At 46.4% G+C, this 21,863-nt stretch overlaps 1 protein-coding gene across 1 annotated transcript in view; it reads left to right on the forward strand.

Annotated features, from left to right (window-relative positions):
• The first annotated feature begins 668 nt into the window (after positions 1-668).
• LOC143940991 (UDP-glucuronosyltransferase 3A1-like) overlaps positions 669-21,863 on the forward strand; it is a 40,857-nt gene continuing 19,662 nt past the window's right edge. Inside the window, exons 1-2 of the mRNA XM_077462861.1 lie at positions 669-821; positions 18,285-18,386. Of these exons, the coding sequence (XP_077318987.1) occupies positions 725-821; positions 18,285-18,386 (199 nt within the window). The 5' untranslated portion in view covers positions 669-724. The remainder of the gene's footprint in view (positions 822-18,284; positions 18,387-21,863) is intronic.

Genomic DNA, 21,863 nt, shown 5'->3' on the forward strand with positions numbered 1-21,863 from the left:
GAAAGGCATTTTTTTCACAAAATTTACGTTTTTTTATTTTTATTTATAACATAAAAAATAAAAACACTAGTGATTAAATACCACCAAAAGAAAGCTCTATTTGTGTGAAAAAACGGACGCAAGTTTCATATGGGTACAGTGTTTAATGTAATTGTTATTCAAACTGTGAGCGCTGAAAGCTGAAAATTGGTCTCTGCAGGAAGGGGGTGTAAGTGCACTGTATTGAGGTGATTAATATTCTTTCCCCTTTTGCAACTTTCTCCTGGCTAAATGTTAATTGGAAAAAGTCTCTTATTATGCCCATAGGCTCGGTGCTCGGGGAGTCGTGAACCCGCAAAAGTCGTTGCAATGGACTAATTCCATGAAATATTTGGTTATTGTAATTTTCTTGAATACCCAGGATTACTGCCATCTCAAGAAATCAGGGGAAAAAAAAATCAGGAAAAAAATCAGGAAACAAATGTCATATGCGTGACACGGACTTGTTTTATTCACACACTGAAAAAAATAACTTCACAGCCCACAACTAATTTTTTTACAGCCTCAGACTTTGCACCGTGAGAATTGTTATTCTCTGAGCTTTTGGTTCAGTTCAACTGTTGGAGTCAAATGACATAATGTCAGAAGGGGTGTGGCTACTGTTCTGACCCCTCCCAGTCTCAGTCCCATCAATGATCTCTGTACAAACAGTGTAGAATTCACTCCGTTCTGATTCCTCATTACAATGGCTGCATGTAAGAAGCAGGCTGTGTTCCTTCTGGTCTTTGTACTGCAGTTCCTGTTTATTGATGGGGCCAAAATCCTGACAATCTGCTTTGTTGGTGAGTCATTTCATATATATTACATATAGTACTTGCTATATAACGTAATGAATGTTCTTCAGCCTATTTTCTCTTCTGAACAAATGTTATTTTATTATGGGCAGTAGTAAAGTACCACTTTATGGTCACCAGATTGAGCTGAGGAGCAGAGAAAAGTCATGTGTCTTTGTAACCAGAGATACAATACAATCATACAATTCGTTACCATGTAATCAGTGATTACATTTATTTTAGGGCTGTTGCTGATTAAAATTTTCGTGTTTGATTAATCAATTTTTTTTTAATCGATTAATTATAACGAACATACAGATCCAACTACTTTTAGCTGATGTCCTTGCATTGCAACTCTGCATTAGTCAGTGGTAAATGTGGTATACACTATATACAATCACACGACACTAGTTAGTTTCCACAATCCATGACTTAACTTCACAGTTCACCCAAATACGTTTTAAATTCAAACTGTAGCACTGACGTAAGTCTTTTTTTTTCCACAGTAGCGTGACAATCCCTCCACCTCTGGTCTAACTAATCACTCTCACCTGATGGCATGGACCCCTGTGCTAACAGGTGGTCATGCAAGCGGGTATCAAAAGGGTTAACATGGACCATAAACTTCTCTCACGTCTCCTTAGATCTCAGCAAGGACACCAGGTCATGGGTAGAAAGAAAAGATCTAAGTGCTCACCGCTTAAAGCAGAGCTCCACCCTAAAGTGGAGCTTCTGCTCATTGGAACCCTCCCCCCCTCCGGCGCCACAATTGGCACCTTTCAGGGGGGAGGGGGGTGCAGATACCTGTATAGTACAGGTATTTGCACCCACTTCCGGCATAGATATCCGGAGAATCTGCGGATATTTACGCCACTTCCTGCGGGTCCCCCGCTGTCTGCTGGGAAACACACGGATCCCAGAGACAGCGGGGACCATCCTTATTGCGCAGCGCGACTCGCGCATGTGCAGTAGGGAACCGGGACGTGAAGCCGCAAGGCTCCATTTCCTGATTCCCATACCTAAGATGGCGGCGGCAGCACCCGAGAGCCGATCGAGAGATCGGCTTCGGGTGCCGACATCGCGGGAGCGCTGGGCGGGTAAGTGTCCTTATTTTAAAAGTCAGCAGCTGCAGTATTTGTAGCTGCTGACTTTAAAAAAAAAAAAACTGCGAAACTCCCGCTTTAAGTATAAGATTTCATTTTTCTGTTCAAACACAATCTGCTCACATAAAAGGGATAATAACACAGCATGTAAAGCCGACAATCATGTTAATTCTGTAGGGCAGCAGCGGGTGACGCTATGCGTAGCTCCTCCCCCGTATGCGTTATGTTCAATCAGAACTTCGGCGTCACCGGACTCCTCCCTCCTCCCCTTCATTAGCAGACTGAGGCACTTGGGGAAGGAGGGAGGAGACCAGTGACGTTGATGTCCATGTTTTCACCAGATCTCCGACGGAACTCCCTGAAGACCCGGAAGCGGGCAGAGAGGTGAGTACCAATCAAAAGAATTTTGATGGATCAAAAAAATTAATCGAGGAATTAATCTTTAATTTCCTAATTTTTTTGCTAGGCCTAGGTTCACACTTGGGCTGCTGCATAAAAAAATATAAATGCACTTGTATTCACAATTTAAATCAGATGACTATATAAACAGCGGCTAGCGCAATATTGAAGAAATGATGATAAAAAAATGTATAGATGGGGTGCAGCACTCATGTAATAAATAAGACCTTTTCAAATTAATCCAAAGACGGTGTTCAGCATACTTCACATCAAAGGTGGTTAGCAGAAGGTGAAAAGGGAGGAAACCTTTCCCACAAAGCACCAGAATTGCACAGTGGTTCACACCCGTATTGCACACCCATATGATCAGATTCCAGTGTGGACCACAAAAAGGGTCCTGTACCATTTTGGTGCAAATGTGATGCAATTATAGCCATACAGTTTGTATGGCTAATATCGCATCGCACAGACATCGCATGTGCTCTGCACAGCAAAGTGGTGCGAATCACATGCGATGTCTGGCATCACACTAGTGTGAATCATGGCTTAGGGACTTGTTAATGACTGGAATAGTACCACTGGATTAGCGTAGGGCCAATGGGGTGCCTATATTTAAAAAGAAACCAAAGTCTACTAAGTAACTGTAGACCTGTTAGTAATGAATAGAAAACTGGCTAAAAGACTGAATTCAGAGAGTAGTGGTTAATATTTCTTACTCTGAGTGGTCTAAGGTTATCAGTGGTGTACCCTAAGTTTCAGTCCTGGGACCCTTACTTTTTAATACAGTTATAAATGATACAGGGTCTGGGGTTAAAAGTAACATTTCAGTGTTTGCAGATGACACCAAGCTATGCAGTGGAATAACATCCTTACAGGATGTCTCCAATTTATAAGCCCACCTCAATGCTCTGTCTAATTGGGCAACTATATGGCAAATGGGGTTTAATGTTAATAAATGTAAAGTTATGCACTTTAAGAATATGCATGCATCATGCATACTAGGGGGAGTACAACTGGGGGAATCAATGGTGGAGAAGGATCTGGGGGTTTTGGTAGATCATAAGCTCAATAATAGCATGCAATGCCAAGCTGCGGCTTCCAAAGTGAGCAAAGTCCTTCTTGTATTAAGAGATGTATGGACTCCAGAGAGATATCATTTTGCTCCTGTAAAAATTATTAGTAAGACCTCATCTGGAATATGCAGTTCCGTTTTGGGCACCAGTTCTCAAAAAGGATATCAGGGAACTGGAGAAAGTGCAGAGAAGGGCAACCAAACTGATAAGAGGCATGGAGGAACTCGGCTATGAGGAAAGATTAGAGGAACTGCATTTATTCTCTCTTGAGAAGAGGAGAATAAAGAGGAAGTCCACCTAAAAAAAAGGGGTGTGGCTCCCGTGGAAGTCTATTCCCGGATGTGGGTGTAGATACCTGTATTATACAGGTATCTACACCCTCCAACCACCTGAAAGGTGCCAATTGTGGCACCAGAGGGGGGGGAGGAATCAGATGAGCGATAGTTCCACTTTTGGGTGGAACTCCGCTTTAAGGAGGAATATGATCAACATGTACAAATACATAAGTGGTCCATATTCACTTTAAGGTCATTACAGAGGACATGGGGGAACTCCTTCACATCTGGAGGAAAGGAGATTTAATCTCCAAGTATGGAAAGAGCTGTGAAAATAGAGAAAATAGACTCCCTGCAGAGGTGGTTCTGTTCAGCTCAGTAGATTGCTTAACCACTTCCCGACCAGCGCACGACGATGTACGTCGACAGAATGGCACGGGCAGGCATATTGGCGTACAGGTACGTCCAATATTCGATGCCGCCCTGCCATCGGGAGCGCGCCGCCGGCGGCGCGCTCCCACGCTGGTCGGGACCCCCGTGAGTCCGGTCGCGGGACCCGCGGACTCGATCGCCGCGGGCATGCCCGCGATCGTCTCACGGAGCGGCCGAATGGAGGAAATGCTGTGTAAACAACATTTTTCCATTCTGCCTAGCAACTAGTGACGCTGATCTCTGCTCCATGTGATTGGAGCAGAGATCAGTGTACACTAAATGAAAGCCTAACCCCCCCACAGTTAGTAACACACCCCTAGGAACACTTAACCCCTACACTGCCACCCACTGGTTAACCCTTTCACTGCCAGTGTCATTTACACAGGAATCACTGCATTTATATAGCAGTGATTACTGTATAAATGACAATGGTCCCAAAAATGTGTCAAATGTCCGATGGGTCCCCCACAATGTCGCAGTCACAATAAAAATCGCAGATCGCCGCCATTACTAGTAAAAAAAAAAATAATAAAAAATTATTAATAAAAATGCTATAAAACTATCCCTATTTTGTAAACGCTATAACTTTTGCGCAAACCAATCAATAATCGCTTATTGCGATTTTTTTTACCAAAAATATGTAGAAGAATACGTATCGGCCTAAACTGAGGGAAAAAAAAGTTTTTTCATATATTTTTGGGGGATATTTATTATAACAAAAAGTAAAAAATAATGCGTTTTTTTCAAAATTGTCGCTCTATTTTTGTTTATAGCGCAAAAAATAAAAACCGCAGGGGTGATCAAATACCACCAAAAGAAAGCTCTATTTGTGGGAAAAAAAGGACGTCAATTTTGTTTGGGAGCCACGTCGCACGACCGCGCAATTGTCAGTTAAAGCGACGCAGTGCCGAATCGCAAAAAGTGGTCTGGTCTTTGACCAGCAAATTGGTCCGGTCTGAAAGTGGTTAAAGAAAGGGCTGAATTCTTTCCTAAAATTACATAATATAAATGGATACTAACATTGTGTAAAGTTATTCCAGGGAATATCCGATTTGCCTCTTGGGGGATCAGGAATAGTGATGGACGAACGTTTCGCCCGGCGGTCGTTTCGCGGCGAATTTCCGACTTTCGCCGTCCGCGGGTTCGAACGCCTTTTTCCGTCGTTCGCCCCGGCGGACTTACGTGTTTAATGTATACAAGAACTTTAACCTTTCAAGACACGTTTATCATGTGTTACAGGACAACCAATTGAGACATGACAGCTCATGGACACTTGGACATTCCCCCTAACCTATAAATACACCCGATCCGGTGGCCATTTTACATTCTTTCTTCTGTCACTGTAGGGAAAGGATCCTGTGTGGAGTAGGGACAGAGAAAACGCTAGCTATTTGGTACACAAAAGTTCTTTTCAGGACTGGTATAGGTGTTAGGTCAGCAGCCTGAGTTTCTTTTGTCAGTTTAGATAAAGGGACAGAGCGCTGTATGCTGCTATTTTAGGGACAGCTCAGCCAGATTAGTCTTTCTTCATCATCATCATCATCATCATCATTAGCTGTTACTATCAGGTCCACAAAAGAGCTGTTCCAGCTAATCGTTCCAGCCTACTCTTTTTTGCCAATTTGTATAGGGACAGGCAGGAAGCAGTGTGTCAGGCAGTGAGGATAATTTTAAAGACTTGCTGTTACTATTAGTTCCACAAAGGTTCTTTTCAGGACTGGTATCAGTGGTACGGTAATAGGCTTGTACACGTATAATATTCTTTCTTCCAAATATAGAAAGAATATTATACTTGACTGCTGCCCTTCTGCTGCAGTCTGCTAATCATTCACAACTCACTTGTTCCACAAAGCTCTTTATCAGGACTGGTAACTTGGTCTGTCTAGGGTGCTACGGTACATAGGCTTGGGTGCGGTACAGTCTGCTGTTCTGTAAGGACCGCTATCGGTCCACAATACATAGGGTTGCCGTGCACTACTGCTGACCGCTGCCCTATACTGCAGCAGTCCTTCAGCGGTATAGGGACTGACGCACAGTCTGCTAAACACTAATACACAACCTGCTTGGTCCACAAAAGTTCTTATAAGGACTGGTAACTTGGTATAGGGTGCTACGGTACATAGGCCTGAGTGCGTTACAGTCTGCTGTTCTGTAAGGACCGCTATCGGTCCACAATACATAGGGTTGACGTGCACTACTGCTGACCGCTGCCCTATACTGCAGCAGTCCTTCAGCGGTATAGGGACTGACGCACAGTCTGCTAAACACTAACACACAACCTGCTTGGTCCACAAAAGTTCTTATAAGGACTGGTAACTTGGTATAGGGTGCTACGGTACATAGGCCTGAGTGCAGTACAGTCTGCTGTTCTGTAAGGACTGCTATCGGTCCACAATACATAGGGTTGCCGTGCACTACTGCTGACCGCTGCCCTATACTGCAGCAGTCCTTCAGCGGTATAGGGACTGACGCACAGTCTGCTAAACACTAATACACAACCTGCTTGGTCCACAAAAGTTCTTATAAGGACTGGTAACTTGGTATAGGGTGCTACGGTACATAGGCCTGAGTGCAGTACAGTCTGCTGTTCTGTAAGGACCGCTATCGGTCCACAATACATAGGGTTGCCGTGCACTACTGCTGACCGCTGCCCTATACTGCAGCAGTCCTTCATTGGTATAGGGACTGACGTACAGTCTGCTAATCACTAACACACAACCTGCTTGGTCCACAAAAGTTCTTATAAGGACTGGTAACTTGGTATAGGGTGCTACGGTACATAGGCCTGAGTGCAGTACAGTCTGCTGTTCTGTAAGGACCGCTATCGGTCCACAATACATAGGGTTGCCGTGCACTACTGCTGACCGCTGCCCTATACTGCAGCAGTCCTTCATTGGTATAGGGACTGACGTACAGTCTGCTAATCACTAACACACAACCTGCTTGGTCCACAAAAGTTCTTATAAGGACTGGTAACTTGGTATAGGGTGCTACGGTACATAGGCCTGAGTGCGTTACAGTCTGCTGTTCTGTAAGGACCGCTATCGGTCCACAATACATAGGGTTGCCGTGCACTACTGCTGACCGCTGCCCTATACTGCAGCAGTCCTTCAGCGGTATAGGGACTGACGCACAGTCTGCTAAACACTAACACACAACCTGCTTGGTCCACAAAAGTTTTTATAAGGACTGGTAACTTGGTATAGGGTGCTACGGTACATAGGCCTGAGTGCAGTACAGTCTGCTGTTCTGTAAGGACCGCTATCGGTCCACAATACATAGGGTTGCCGTGCACTACTGCTGACCGCTGCCCTATACTGCAGCAGTCCTTCATTGGTATAGGGACTGACGTACAGTCTGCTAATCACTAACACACAACCTGCTTGGTCCACAAAAGTTCTTATAAGGACTGGTAACTTGGTATAGGGTGCTACGGTACATAGGCCTGAGTGCGTTACAGTCTGCTGTTCTGTAAGGACCGCTATCGGTCCACAATACATAGGGTTGCCGTGCACTACTGCTGACCGCTGCCCTATACTGCAGCAGTCCTTCATTGGTATAGGGACTGACGTACAGTCTGCTAATCACTAACACACAACCTGCTTGGTCCACAAAAGTTCTTATAAGGACTGGTAACTTGGTATAGGGTGCTACGGTACATAGGCCTGAGTGCGTTACAGTCTGCTGTTCTGTAAGGACCGCTATCGGTCCACAATACATAGGGTTGCCGTGCACTACTGCTGACCGCTGCCCTATACTGCAGCAGTCCTTCAGCGGTATAGGGACTGACGCACAGTCTGCTAAACACTAACACACAACCTGCTTGGTCCACAAAAGTTTTTATAAGGACTGGTAACTTGGTATAGGGTGCTACGGTACATAGGCCTGAGTGCAGTACAGTCTGCTGTTCTGTAAGGACCGCTATCGGTCCACAATACATAGGGTTGACGTGCACTACTGCTGACCGCTGCCCTATACTGCAGCAGTCCTTCAGCGGTATAGGGACTAAGAGTTTTGTCACAGGGTGATTTAAAAAATGACAGGCAGAGGAAGAGGCAGGCCCTTCCGCACGGGTGGTAGGGGTAGGGCAGGAGCAACAGCCTTGAGCCAAAGTGGGAAGTTGCAGAAGGTGCGTTCAATTACTTTAAAGGACGCACCAGACTTGGTTGAGTGGCTCACTCAGCCTTATTCTTCTGCACCCTCCTCATCCTCTCGATCTGCACCCTCTTCTTCACTCTCTGCTATGTGCACCCCCAAAGACACTACCACCAACAACACCACCACCACCACATACCTTCCGCTTGAGTGCAAATGGGGGCCTTCATGCTCCAGTGTTTTAATAGGGACCCCCGTATAAAAAGCATGAGGGTCAAGGACCAGTACTGGGTGGCAACGTACTTAGATCCCCGGTACAAACACAAAATGGCGGAAATGTTACCGCCGTCGCAGAGGGCTGTCAGAATGCAGCACTTCCAGGCCTTGCTTCGAGAAATGCTGCATTCTGCTTTTGCGTGCGCTGGCAGAGGAGCAATTCCCACTCCCAGAGAAGGATTTGCGGGTACCAATCCAACAGCGCCTGCAAGAAGAGGCCGGTTTGAAGATGTGTTGGTGACTTCGGATATGAGGTCATTCTTTCAGCCGACCCATCGACAGGTGTCATCCGGATCCAGCATCAGGGAACGCCTAGACCGTCAGGTGTCCGACTACATTGGGTTAACGGCCGATGTGGACGCTCTGAGGAGTGATGAACCCCTAGACTACTGGGTGGGCAGGCTTGACCTCTGGCCAGAGCTTGCCCAATTTGCAATCGAACTGTTGGCTTGCCCCTCATCCAGTGTCCTGTCCGAAAGGACGTTCAGCGCAGCAGGGGGGATTGTGACCGATAAGCGTACTCGCCTAGCTCACGACAGTGTTAACTACCTCACATTTCTAAAAATGAATGAGGCATGGATCTCGGAGGAATTCAACACATGTGATCAGTAGACCATGTATATGTCTATAAACAATTTTTGGAATCAAGCACACAGACCTTCTTAATTCATTTGGCTCACTTCCCTGACCCAAAAAAGCACACCGTACTATATGCCCCTACCCTCCTCTTTGAAGAGGTTGAGCGGTGTCATATTTCTACTGGGGCTGCTTATTATGAGGGGTTCCCACCATCCCTGTGCTGTGCTGACTTCCTCCTGGGTGTTCTTATTATGAGGGGCTCCCACCATCCCTGTGCTGTGCTGACTTCCTCCTGGGGGTTCTTATTATGAGGGGATCACACCATCCCTGTGCTGTGCTGACTTCCTCCTGGGGCTGCTTACGGTGCTGCTGTCAGCGCTGTATGTCACGGAGCTGCTGTCAGCGCTGTATGTCACGGAGCTGCTGTCAGCGCTGTATGTCACGGAGCTGCTGTCAGCGCTGTATGTCACGGAGCTGCTGTCAGCGCTGTATGTCACGGAGCTGCTGTCAGCGCTGTATGTCACGGAGCTGCTGTCAGCGCTGTATGTCACGGAGCTGCTGTCAGCGCTGTATGTCACGGAGCTGCTGTCAGCGCTGTATGTCACGGTGCTGCTGTCAGCGCTGTATGTCACGGAGCTGCTGTCAGCGCTGTATGTCACGGAGCTGCTGTCAGTGCTGTATGTCACGGAGCTGCTGTCAGCGCTGTATGTCACGGAGCTGCTGTCAGCGCTGTATGTCACGGAGCTGCTGTCAGCGCTGTATGTCACGGTGCTGCTGTCAGCGCTGTATGTCACGGAGCTGCTGTCAGCGCTGTATGTCACGGAGCTGCTGTCAGTGCTGTATGTCACGGAGCTGCTGTCAGCGCTGTATGTCACGGAGCTGCTGTCAGCGCTGTATGTCACGGAGCTGCTGTCAGCGCTGTATGTCACGGTGCTGCTGTCAGCGCTGTATGTCACGGAGCTGCTGTCAGCGCTGTATGTCACGGAGCTGCTGTCAGCGCTGTATGTCACGGAGCTGCTGTCAGCGCTGTATGTCACGGAGCTGCTGTCAGCGCTGTATGTCACGGAGCTGCTGTCAGCGCTGTATGTCACGGTGCTGATGTCAGTGCTCTGTATTACGGTGCTGCTGTCAGTGCTCTGTATCTCCTGCACCCTCTTGTTTGCCTACCCTGGTCCCTGACCTTCCCTCTCCTCCATTGCCTTCATTAGCTCCATAGTCCTGAATTGTCAGAACAATTTCCCAAATAAAAAAAAAATGCTTGTAGTTATCGATCCCAAATTCACCTCATACATGTATTATGCTATTGTCCAGGTGGTGGGACTACGTGCTACCCCCTAATAATTACCCCGTGGCCGCAAATTCGACCTAAAGGTTTGCGAAATTCGCCTCCCATTGAAGTCAATGGAGCCCGCGGCGAACGGTCGTTTTCGCGAACGTTTGTGTCCGTTCGCGTTTCGCGTTCGCGAAACGTCCCGTCGGAAGTTCGTCCATCACTAATCAGGAAGGAATTTGTACCACTGCTGGAGCAAATTGGATCATGCTTTGCTGGGGGGGGTTGCCTTCCTCTGGATCACCTGTGGGTATAGGATTGTATTTTTTTATTTTTTCCTTTTATTGGTTGAACTAGATGGACTTGTGTCTTTTTTCAAGCAGACTATGTAACTATGTAGTTCATGCCTGCTACTTCCATCATAGCAAATAAATAGTAGAAATAAAAAATAGACAGTTCTTACTTTTGTTTAGATCATCATCCTGTCAAAGTATAAAGCTGTTATCTTTTATAATTATTACATTATTTCACTTTTCTACTCAATCACCTTTGTTTTCTACTGACATAATTCCACAGTATGACCGGGTTCTTTTTTTCTTCCCATATTTTATCATATTATTTGAAAATGAAAGATTTGTCCCACAAAGCCTGTAACATCTGTTTCCTCTAGTGAAAAGAAAGAAAAAAGTTTTAAAAGCAAATCTGATAAATACTACAGTTTGTAAAGCTAAATCCAAATTCATCAAGGTGTCCCTAGATGGTACAATCCTCATCATATTTACACACAGATTTTATATACTGTATACTCCAAAAACATTATAGACGTTCAGAGGCTCCTCCAAAAATAGCTTGTTTTAGAAAGGATTGAATATCACCTTTTGTTGGCATTGGGATTCACAGCTGTGGATAAGGTACCACCAGTCCTCCTGTATGGGGCCCAGGCCAGTGGGGGGCCCAGACAGCATGGTACATCAGATGTGGCCAGGGAGGGTAAGGGTGTGGTGGGGGAAGAAGAGTAATTATTGGAATTTGATTCCCTTTATGGCTCTTTCTGCAGCAGCTGAAAGCTGGCATCTTTTTCTCTCCCTCCTGCTGGATTTCAGCTGCTGCAAAGGGAGCCATTCAGTGGATCAGTTACAGTAATTGCCCCCCTCCCCCTCCGCTACACTGATCACCCTCTCTGTGCACCATACGTTTCCCCCTCACCCCAGGCTCCCCTACCCCCACAGTGCTACTGGCTTCCCCTTCTTCCCACAGACTTACAATTTTATGTGATAGACCAACAAGTGGCACATAATTGTGAAGAGGAAGGAAAATGATAAATGTTTTTCATTTTTTTTTTGAAATATCTGAAAAGTGTGGTGTGCATTTGTATTCAGCCCCCCTGAGTCAATACTTTGTAGAACCACCTTTCACTGCAGTTACAGCTGTAAGTCTTTTTGGGGGTGTCTCTGCCAGCTTTACACATCTAGAGAGTGACATTTTTGCCCATTTTTCTTTACAAAATAGCTCAAGCTCTGTAAGATTGGATGGAAAGCGTCTGTGAACAGCAATTTTCACGTCTTGCCACAGGTTCTCTATTGGATTTAGGTCTGGACTTTGAATGGCCATTCGAACACATGAACATGCTTAGATCTAAACCATTCCATTGTAGCTCTGACTGTATGTTTAGGGTTATTGTCCTGCTGGAAGGTGAACCTCCGCCCCAGTCTCGTCTTTTGCATGCTCTAACAAGTTTTCTTCTAAGATTGCCCGTGTATTTGGCTCCATCCATCTTCCCATCAACTCTGATTAGCTTCCCTGTCCCTGCTGAAGAAAAGCATCCCCACAACATGATGCTGCCACCACTATGTTTCACTGTGGGGATGGTGTGTTCAGGATGATGTGTGATGTTAGTTTTCCACCACACATAGCATTTTTGATTTTAGGCCAAGAAGTTCAATTTTGGTCTCATATGACCAGAGCACCTTCTTCCACATGTTTGCTGTGTCCTCCACATGGCTTCTGACAAACTGCAAACGGGACTTCCTATGGCTTTCTTTTAACAATGGCTTTCTTCTTAACACTCTTCCATAAAGGTCATATTTGTGGAGTGCACCACTAATAGTTGTCCTGTGGACAGTTTTCCCACCTGAGCTGTGGATCTCTGCAGCTCCTCCAGAGCTACCATGGGCCTCTTGGCTGCTTCACTAATGCGCTCCTTACCCAGCCTGTTGATTTAAGTGGACGGCCATGTCTTGGTAGATTTGCAAGTGCATACTCTTTTTCCATTTTTTTTTTCCATTGCATAATCCATTTGCATACTCTTTCCATTGTTGGATGATGGATTGAACAGTGCTCCGTGAGATGTTCAAAGCTTGGGATATTTTTAAAACCTAACCCTGCTTTAGACTTCTCCACAACTTTATCCCGGACCTGTCTGATGTGTTCCTTGGCTTTCACGATGCTGTTTCTTCACTAAGGTTCTCTAACCAACCTCTGAGGGCTTCACAGAACAGCTGTATTTATACTGAGATTAAAGTATACACAGGTGGACTCTATTTACTAATTAGGTGATTTCTGAAGGCAATTGGTTCCACTAGATTTTAGTTAGGGATAACCGAGTAAAGGGGACTGAATACAAATGCACGCCACACTTTTCACATATTTATTTGTAAAAAAATGTTGAAAGCCATTTATCATTTCCGTCTACTTCACAATTATGTGCCACTTTGTGTTGGTGTATCACATAAAATCCCAATAAAATACATTTACGTTTTTGGTGGTAACATGGCAAAATGTCAAGGTACTGTATGCATTGTTCATGCTCAGGGCTCATGCTCACAGGTATAAATAAAATCTTCATACCTCTGCCAGATATTGCTGCCAGAAACGCCCAGCATGGAAAACGCATGTCATGGTCCATACTGTAACACTACTTGTGTTGTTTATGTGCCTTTAGATACTATACTTCATCCACTAGAATACAATTCAACAGGTACACATGTACATGCATTTATATGCATGCAGTTAAATGCAAAATAGTCCAAATTACACATACTGGATTTGAAATTGTTTTTTTTTTAATTGCTGAACACTGTGCATAGTTGTAGTTAATAGGACAGAGTATAGGGATCAGTAGTTTGTAGGGCAAAGTACAGAGGTCAGTAGTTTGTAGGCAAGAGTACAGGGGTCATTAGTTTGTGGGCAGAGAATAGGGATTAGTAGCTTGTAAGGCAGTGTATAGGAGTCAGTAGTATGTAGCACAGTTTACAGAGGTCAGCAGGACAGTGTATAGGAGTCAGAAGTTTGTGGGACAGAATACGGGGTCAGTAGTTTGCAGGGCAGAATACAGGACTGAGCAGGGAAGAGTACACGCAGGGCCGTCTTTAAGGCAGGGCAAAATGGGCAGCTGCCCTGGGCCCTGTCATTGTTTTGGGGGCCCAAAACAGCTGCCTCATACTTGCCAACTATCCAGGTTTAAATAACCTTGTCCCTTGAAGTTTTATTCCTGTGCTGTGTCCCAATATCTCAGTGTGAAGTGCTGCTACTAATGCTGCCCAGCTCTGCCCTACTGTTGTGTACAGACGACTCACTTTGCAGACCCTGTGTTTACATGTAAATAACCGGCATTTGTATGTAAATAGTGGTGACAATACTGAGTAAATAGCTGCGGCTGGTGGCATTGATATGTAAATAAAGGTGGCATTCCTATGTATTTCATGCTCCCATGCTGTGAGGAGGTGATGTGCTGTAACCTCTAGCAACTAATCAGTAATGATATGCTGTAATTGCTGGCAACCAATCGCAATTGCTGCCTGATCTGATACGGAAAACTGATTTTAAGTCAAGCTGCTATTTATTGTATGTCTCAGAGAAGGTGGAGAGGGAAATTACTTGGGGGGGGCCCAAGAAAATTTTTGCCCAGGGTCCAATCTATATTAAAGACGGGCCTGAGTACACGGGGTCAGCAAGCAGGGCTAGGACAACGGGTGGGCAGAAGTGGCGTCAGCCCTGGCCATTGTAGTATCATGTGAGAGTGGGGGGCACCTCCAGGACATTGGGGAGATTTGTGTTGGGAGGGGGAATTTGGAGGGTGGCAGGGGATAAGAATTGTTCTAGAAGGGAAAATTAGGGGTGCGTGCGCTAGGAATGGTGATTTGGGGGGATTTGTGTTGGGAGGGGGGAATTGGAGGTTTGTGCTAGAAGAGGCGATATGGTAGAGGAGGGGGGGAAATTTTTCACTAGTACAGGATTTTTTGGGGAGCAGCGATGGGGAGGGGAGATGTGCTAGTAGAGATGATTAGGGTTATTTATGCTATGAGGGAACATTTTGAAGGAGCTAGGGGGGTTGGGGGGGGGCAATTAGTGCTGGGAAGGGGGATTTGGAGTGGGGGGGGATTTGTGCTTGGAGGGGAACCTTAAGGGGTAGAGAATTTTGCTGGGGGGGGGGGAGTGATTTGGAATGAGAGAGTATTTGAGCTTGGAGGGGGGGGTGGGTGGGGCAAAGGTTAGTGCTGGCAGGGAGATTTTACTGGGAGGAGGGGGAATTTATGCTTAGGGCTTAAGCATGCTGATTAGTGCTAGTGCTTTTTTGGGGGGGGGGGGGGGGCAGTTTTCTATGTTTGCCCTGGACTCTAGACCTTGTCCCGGCACTGTCAGCAAGGCAAAGTACAGGGGTCAGCAGGGCAGAGTACAGAGGGTCAGTATGGCAGAGTAGAGGGGTCAGTAGTTTGTGGGGCAGAGTAGAGGGGTCAGTAGTTTGTGGGGCAGAGTAGAGGGGTCAGTAGTTTGTGGGGCAGAATAGAGGAGTCAGTAGTTTGTAGGGCAGAGTAGAGGGGTCAGTAGTTTGTAGGGCAGAGTAGAGGGGTCAGTAGTTTGTAGGACAGAGTAGAGGGGTCAGTAGTTTGTGGGGCAGAGTAGAGGGGTCAGTAGTTTGTGGGGCAGAGTAGAGGGGTCAGTAGTTTATGGGGCAGAGTAGAGGGGTCAGTAGTTTGTAGGACAGAGTAGAGGGGTCAGTAGTTTGTAGGACAGAGTAGAGGGGTCAGTAGTTTGTGGGGCAGAGTAGAGGGGTCAGTAGTTTATGGGGCAGAGTAGAGGGGTCAGTAGTTTATGGGGCAGAGTAGAGGGGTCAGTAGTTTATGGGGCAGAGTAGAGGGGTCAGTAGTTTGTGGGGCAGAGTAGAGGGGTCAGTAGTTTATGGGGCAGAGTAGAGGGGTCAGTAGTTTGTAGGACAGAGTAGAGGGGTCAGTAGTTTGTAGGACAGAGTAGAGGGGTCAGTAGTTTGTGGGGCAGAGTAGAGGGGTCAGTCGTTTATGGGGCAGAGTAGAGGGGTCAGTAGTTTATGGGGCAGAGTAGAGGGGCCAGTAGTTTGTGGGGCAGAGTAGAGGGGTCAGTAGTTTGTGGGGCAGAGTAGAGGGGTCAGTAGTTTGTGGGGCAGAGTAGAGGGGTCAGTAGTTTATGGGGCAGAGTAGAGGGGTCAGTAGTTTATGGGGCAGAGTAGAGGGGTCAGTAGTTTGTGAGGAAGAGTAGAGGGGTCAGTAGTTTGTGGGGCAGAGTAGAGGGGTCAGTAGTTTGTGGGGCAGAATAGAGGAGTCAGTAGTTTATAGGGCAGAGTAGAGGGGTCAGTAGTTTGTAGGGCAGAGTAGAGGGGTCAGTAGTTTGTAGGACAGAGTAGAGGGGTCCGTAGTTTGTGGGGCAGAGTAGAGGGGTCAGTAGTTTGTGCGGCAGAGTAGAGGGGTCAGTAGTTTATGGGGCAGAGTAGAGGGGTCAGTAGTTTGTAGGACAGAGTAGAGGGGTCAGTAGTTTGTAGGACAGAGTAGAGGGGTCAGTAGTTTGTGGAGCAGAGTAGAGGGGTCAGTAGTTTATGGGGCAGAGTAGAGGGGTCAGTAGTTTATGGGGCAGAGTAGAGGGGTCAGTAGTTTATGGGGCAGAGTAGAGGGGTCAGTAGTTTATGGGGCAGAGTAGAGGGGTCAGTAGTTTGTGGGGCAGAGTAGAGGGGTCAGTAGTTTATGGGGCAGAGTAGAGGGGTCAGTAGTTTATGGGGCAGAGTAGAGGGGTCAGTAGTTTATGGGGCAGAGTAGAGGGGTCAGTAGTTGTGAGGAAGTGTAGAGGGGTCAGTAGTTTGTGGTGAAGAGTAGAGGGGTCAGTAGTTTGTGGGGAAGAGTAGAGGAGTCAGTAGTTTGTGGGGCAGAGTAGAGGGGTCAGTAGTTTGTGAGGAAGAGTAGAGGGGTCATTAGTTTGTAGGGCAGTATACAGGGGTCAGTGTTTATAGGGCAATTCGTAGGGGTCAGCACAGCAGCATACAGGGGTCAGAAGTTTGTGGGAGAGAGTGCAGGGGTCAGTAGTTTGAAGGGCAGTGTACAGGGGTCAGAAGTTTGTAGGGCAGAGTTCAGGGGTCAGTAGTTTGTGAGGCAGAGTATAAGTATTAGTTTGTAGGGCAGTTTACAGGGGTCAGTAGTTTGTATAGCAGTGTACACAGATCAGCAGGGCAGTGTACAGGGGTTAGATGTTCATAGGGCAAAGTACAAAGGTCAGGAATTTGTAGGAGAGTGTACAGGGGTCACGATATGTAGGGCAGAGTACAAGGGTCAGTAGTCTGTAGGGTGGTATACAGGAGTAAGTAATATGTGGGGCAATGTAGAGGTCAGTAGTCTGTGAGAAGGAGTATACAGGTCACTCATTTAAAGGGCATTGACAGAGTAAAGATGTAAGTAGTTTGTAGCTCATCTGAAGAGTACAAGGGGTCATCAGGATATGGGCAGCCACAAAAACCTATCTGAGATCCTAATCCTGTAGCCCTCTACTGAGAAATGGAAAATAGTATGCTGTAAAGGGGTATGGTGTATGAGTTGCTTTGCTTGATTTTAAACTTATACTATAGCTTCAGTATTGCTCTAGAACATGCACACAATGAAATGAGAGCTTCTGCCAGCAATAACTGCACCCTTTAATATTATTATATTTCCATACCCTTAAAGCTATACCTTTTTAAATCAACCCTTAATCCACCCACCTGCGTCATCCCAAACTACACTGTGTTAAGTTACCACCCTCTTGCAGATGCTTACTTAGCTTTGTTCAAGCCCTGTGTTCCCTGAACACCATAGGAGGTCATAGTGGAGGTAAGTGGAGGTAGTGGAGGTAAGTACGCAGCTGCTGAGAGGGGGTTTGGGGACATTGGTGCAGTGGAGGAGGGGGTATTATTTTAGAGTGGCGAAAAATAAGAATTTATTTTAAATTTATTTTCTTTGTCCTCGTTTCTAATGCCGTGTACACACGACCGGTTTTACCGTTGGAATAAACTCTGAAGGTAGTTTCGACGGAATTCTGCTGAAACTGTCTTGCGCACAAACGATCACACCAAATTCCGACCGCCAAGAACACGGTGACGTACAACAGGTACGACGGGACTAGAAAAAGGAAGTTCAATAGCCAGTAGCCAATAGCTTCCGTCTCGTACTTGCTTCAGAGCATGGGTCGCTTTTGGTACGTCAGAACAGCATACAGACGAGAGGTTTTCCCGATAGGAATTGGTTCAGTCGGAAATTTAGAACATGTTCTATTTCTAGGTCCGTCAGAATTTTCGATGTAAAAAGTCCGACGGGGCATATACACGATCGGAATATACGATGAAAAACTCGCGTCTGAATTTTTCTGTCGGACATTCCGCTCGTGTGTACACGACGTAAGACTTCTAAGTTGTCAGAAACACATTTATAAATTATGTATATTGTACATGCAAAGCAGCCCCTGTCCTCAAGGAGCTTTACAGTCTAAGGTTCCTATGTCACATACATACACATGCTGTGGCCAATTACCAGCATCCAAGTGCTGGAAACCAGAGTACCCAGAAGAAACCTGCACAAGTGCAGGGAGTACATTCAGGCTCTATGCAGGTAGAGCCATGGTTGGGGTTGGAACCGTTGTGCCTAGTGCTACAAGGCAAAACACCACCAAGCCTATGTGTTTTTCATTGTTTGTGTTTGCAGGTGGGAGTCATTACCTCCTGATGGATCAGATCTCCCAGATCCTCCATAACAATGGACATGAAGTGAGAATGTTTCTGCAGTTCCAGGAAGGGACACTTCCAGGTGGGTGTACAGCAAATTATGTATCCTTTTTCTTTTCTTTTTTTTTATAGAATTGCATAACATTACCAGACAGTACCATGTGACACATTATACAGTACATTCAATAGGAGGAATTTATACAGTGAAGAAAAACGGTAGGACATTTAGCCTTTTGGTTAGTAATCTCTTAGGCCGCGTACACACGCGGGGACTGTTCGCCCAACTTTGTCCGCTGAACAGTGTTTCGGCGGACAGTCCGCCCGTGTGTGGGCTTTCAGCGGACAGTTTCAGCGAACAGTTTGCTGACCAAGGTTTTTCGGAATTTCCGAAAAACTGTCCGCTGAAACTTGGTTTCAGCGAACAGTCCCCTCGTGTGTAGGCTTGTTCGTCAAACTAAGTTCCGCGCATGCTCAGAAAGGATTTACACGCCGAAAGTTGTAATGCAGTGTATAGGACGTTGTATTTTCCGTCCCGTCGTACGTGCCGTTCACGTCATCGCGCACGGTTTCAGCAAACTGTTCGTTCGTCGTGTGTGGCCATGTCCGTCCATGCTAATTTTGAGCGGACTGTTTGCCGAAACTGTTTGACGGACAAAGTTGGGCGAACAGTCCCCGCGTGTGTACGCGGCCTTACACCTAGCATTTGACTAGAACTGCTACAAGGGAAATATACAAATAACAGATACAACACCAGCAGGCATTGGAACTAAAACCTCAGCCAGCATTAAGTCTAAGTAACTTGACCATGATCAGATTCACCAGGGGGAAGCCCAGGAACATCCAATCAGGGAGCCCACAGTGTTTCATATTTAGGCGTACACCCCCCGGTACTGGTATATAAATGTCTCCATCCTCAGCATGTCCCCTACAGTTTTAATCCATTCTGCACCCGTAGGACTTCCAGTGCAGCATAATTTGTTTATGCTCCTGAAACAGGACTCGTCCTATGGCTTCTCTAGTGTGATTAGCCCAGTCCAATTACTCCAGTATTCCTAGTAGACAGAGGTTTCTGTCAACTGGAAGAGACACTTGGAATATTAAATTCAACTTTTTGGACACCTCCACAGAAGATGGATTAATTCTCCATGGTCACACCTACATCTAGAACATGTGGACTCTGTTTGCACTCCCATTATGTGAAGCCTATGGGGGTTGTAATACACCCTTAGCAAAATATGCAATTGGGTCAGCCGTTCACATTGAGCGAATATGTCACCACTGACTGAAAAGCCTCACTGATCACCAGTTTATTGACCTACATCTTGTTCCCAGCCCTTCATCACTCTTACAGGGATGCTGTTTCAAATATGACTGTAAATGCATAGCGTAGCTTTGTGATATGAAGCCCTTAAAAGTCAAGGCATCCCTAATAAGAAAATCAGAGTTGAGGGCAATAGTCATTCCGATGATTTGCTCTGAGCTTGAATTGCATGGCGTAATTGTAAGGCCGCGTACACACGCGCGGACTGTTCGCCCAACCTTGTCCGCTGAACAGTGTTTGGGCGGACAGTCCGCTCGTGTGTGGGGCTTCAGCGGACAGTTTCAGCGGACAGTTGGCCGAACAAGGTCTTACGGAAATTCCGAAAAACTGTCCGCTGAAACAAGGTTTCAGCGGACTGTTCGCTCGTGTGTAGGCTTGTTCGGCCAACTAAGTCTCGCGCATGCTCAGAAAGGATTTCCACGTCGGAAGGTTGCATTGCAGTGTATAGGACGTCGTATTTTTCGTCCCGTCGTACGTGCCGTTCACGTCATCGCGCACGGTTTCAGCAAACTGTTCGTCCGTCGTGTGTGGCCATGTCCGTCCATGCTAAGTTTGAGCGGACTGTTCGCTCAAACTGTTGGACGGACAAAGTTGGGCCAACAGTCCGCGCGTGTGTACGCGGCCTTAGTAGTAAAATTAGGATGGTAAATTAAACTTCACCTGGAGAGCAGCAAACGACAGAAGTACTCCATTATGAAAGATTTGTTAGAGATACCTGATTCCATAACCCTTCCATCTAGCCCCGGATCATGCTTCTCTATGATGAAGGGGCAACGGAGGACATTGCTCCTTCTCCACCTCCTCCTCTGTACCCATGGCTCCCACCTCTTCCTAATCTCAGATTCGCTCAGCTAGACAATTTCGAATGAGATCCTGTAAATTTCCTGATCTCATGACCTGTCCGGCCATTTGGGCCTTCTGCATGAAGCTATCAGGGACCTTAAGAAACAGCGCTGGCATGAGATTCCATCCCATCTCAACATCAGGCAAATTAAAGCACTTAAGTCCTTACAAAAATGTTCAGAATTTGTTATTAAACAATCGGACAAAGGCGGCAATATTGTCTTAATGGCACATACCCAGTACCAATCAATGTTCTTGACTTAAACAACTGCAACTGGTAGAAACCCATTTCCCCTGCCCTTACCTCTACCTTTGCCTCAGAACTTCGGGATCTTTGCACTGAGGCCTTCTACGAGGGCCTCATTGACAAGGATATCCTGGAGTTCCTGGTTCCCAAATTTCCCCATGTCCCTACCTTCTATTCCCTTCCTAAAACTCGCAAACACATCCAGATACCACCCCGGTAGACCAATCGTCTCTGGAATAGGATCTCTTACAGATAATGCCAGCAAATTTGTAGATGCCTTTTTAATGCCTCACGTACGAAGCCTTCCCCCCTAGATACATGATACCACCGACCTTTTGAAACATATTGAGGGGATCCATATCCCTCCCGGCACCCTGCTCGTGGCTATAGATATCGAGGCTTTGTACTCGAGTATCCCCCAAGAGCAGGGTGTCTAGATGGCTGGCTCCTTCCTCAGAGAACAAGAACTGGCCTCTGAAACAATTTATTCTGCAAGTACTATATTTCATTTTGACTAAAAATTACTTTACTTTTAATGACTAACTGTATCTACAGACTCAAGGAGACAGCATTCCTGCATGTGCAGATGTGGCACCTTGCTGAGGCCTTTCCCTGCACGGCTGTCTTCCCACTGAAGTCTCAGAGTCTGCCAATTGAATTTACAACTACTTAAGGGTGTCCTGGGCCTAACCCTCTTTCCCCCCAAAATACAAAAAGGACTATTAAAAGAAATAAAACCTTTCTTACATCCAAGAAGTGTCTGGCGCCCAATAACTTTGTCCACCTTACACCCACTACGCCTCACAACCCACCACATACAGAAGGATGTCAGCTATCTTTGGCCTGGAAAGTTCTCATTAGACTGGACAAGGCCAGAGACCTTGCTACATGGAAAATCAGTAATGTTGGGCTGCGCACCTGGCTGTGTGGTGAAGGGGGGGGGATTATAGCTGACCCTGAGCTGGCAGGCAACCATAAGGGGTTTGCCAGGACATCGGGAAGGTAGCACTGGGCCCGGATTCTTCTGGTTTGGTGTGTAATTCTGGTACTGGGCTCCTCTTCCTGGGGTCTAGCTCTGTTTGTATCGGTGCTGTGTGACAGTACCCTGGGGACAGGTTCTCTTTATTTGGGGGGGGGGGGCTGTGTTG

Source organism: Lithobates pipiens, unplaced genomic scaffold (assembly GCF_037356315.1).
Source record: "Lithobates pipiens isolate NorthernLeopardFrog02 unplaced genomic scaffold, aLitPip1_a1.2 Scaffold_3, whole genome shotgun sequence".
In the NCBI taxonomy this organism is placed as follows: Eukaryota; Metazoa; Chordata; class Amphibia; order Anura; family Ranidae; genus Lithobates; species Lithobates pipiens.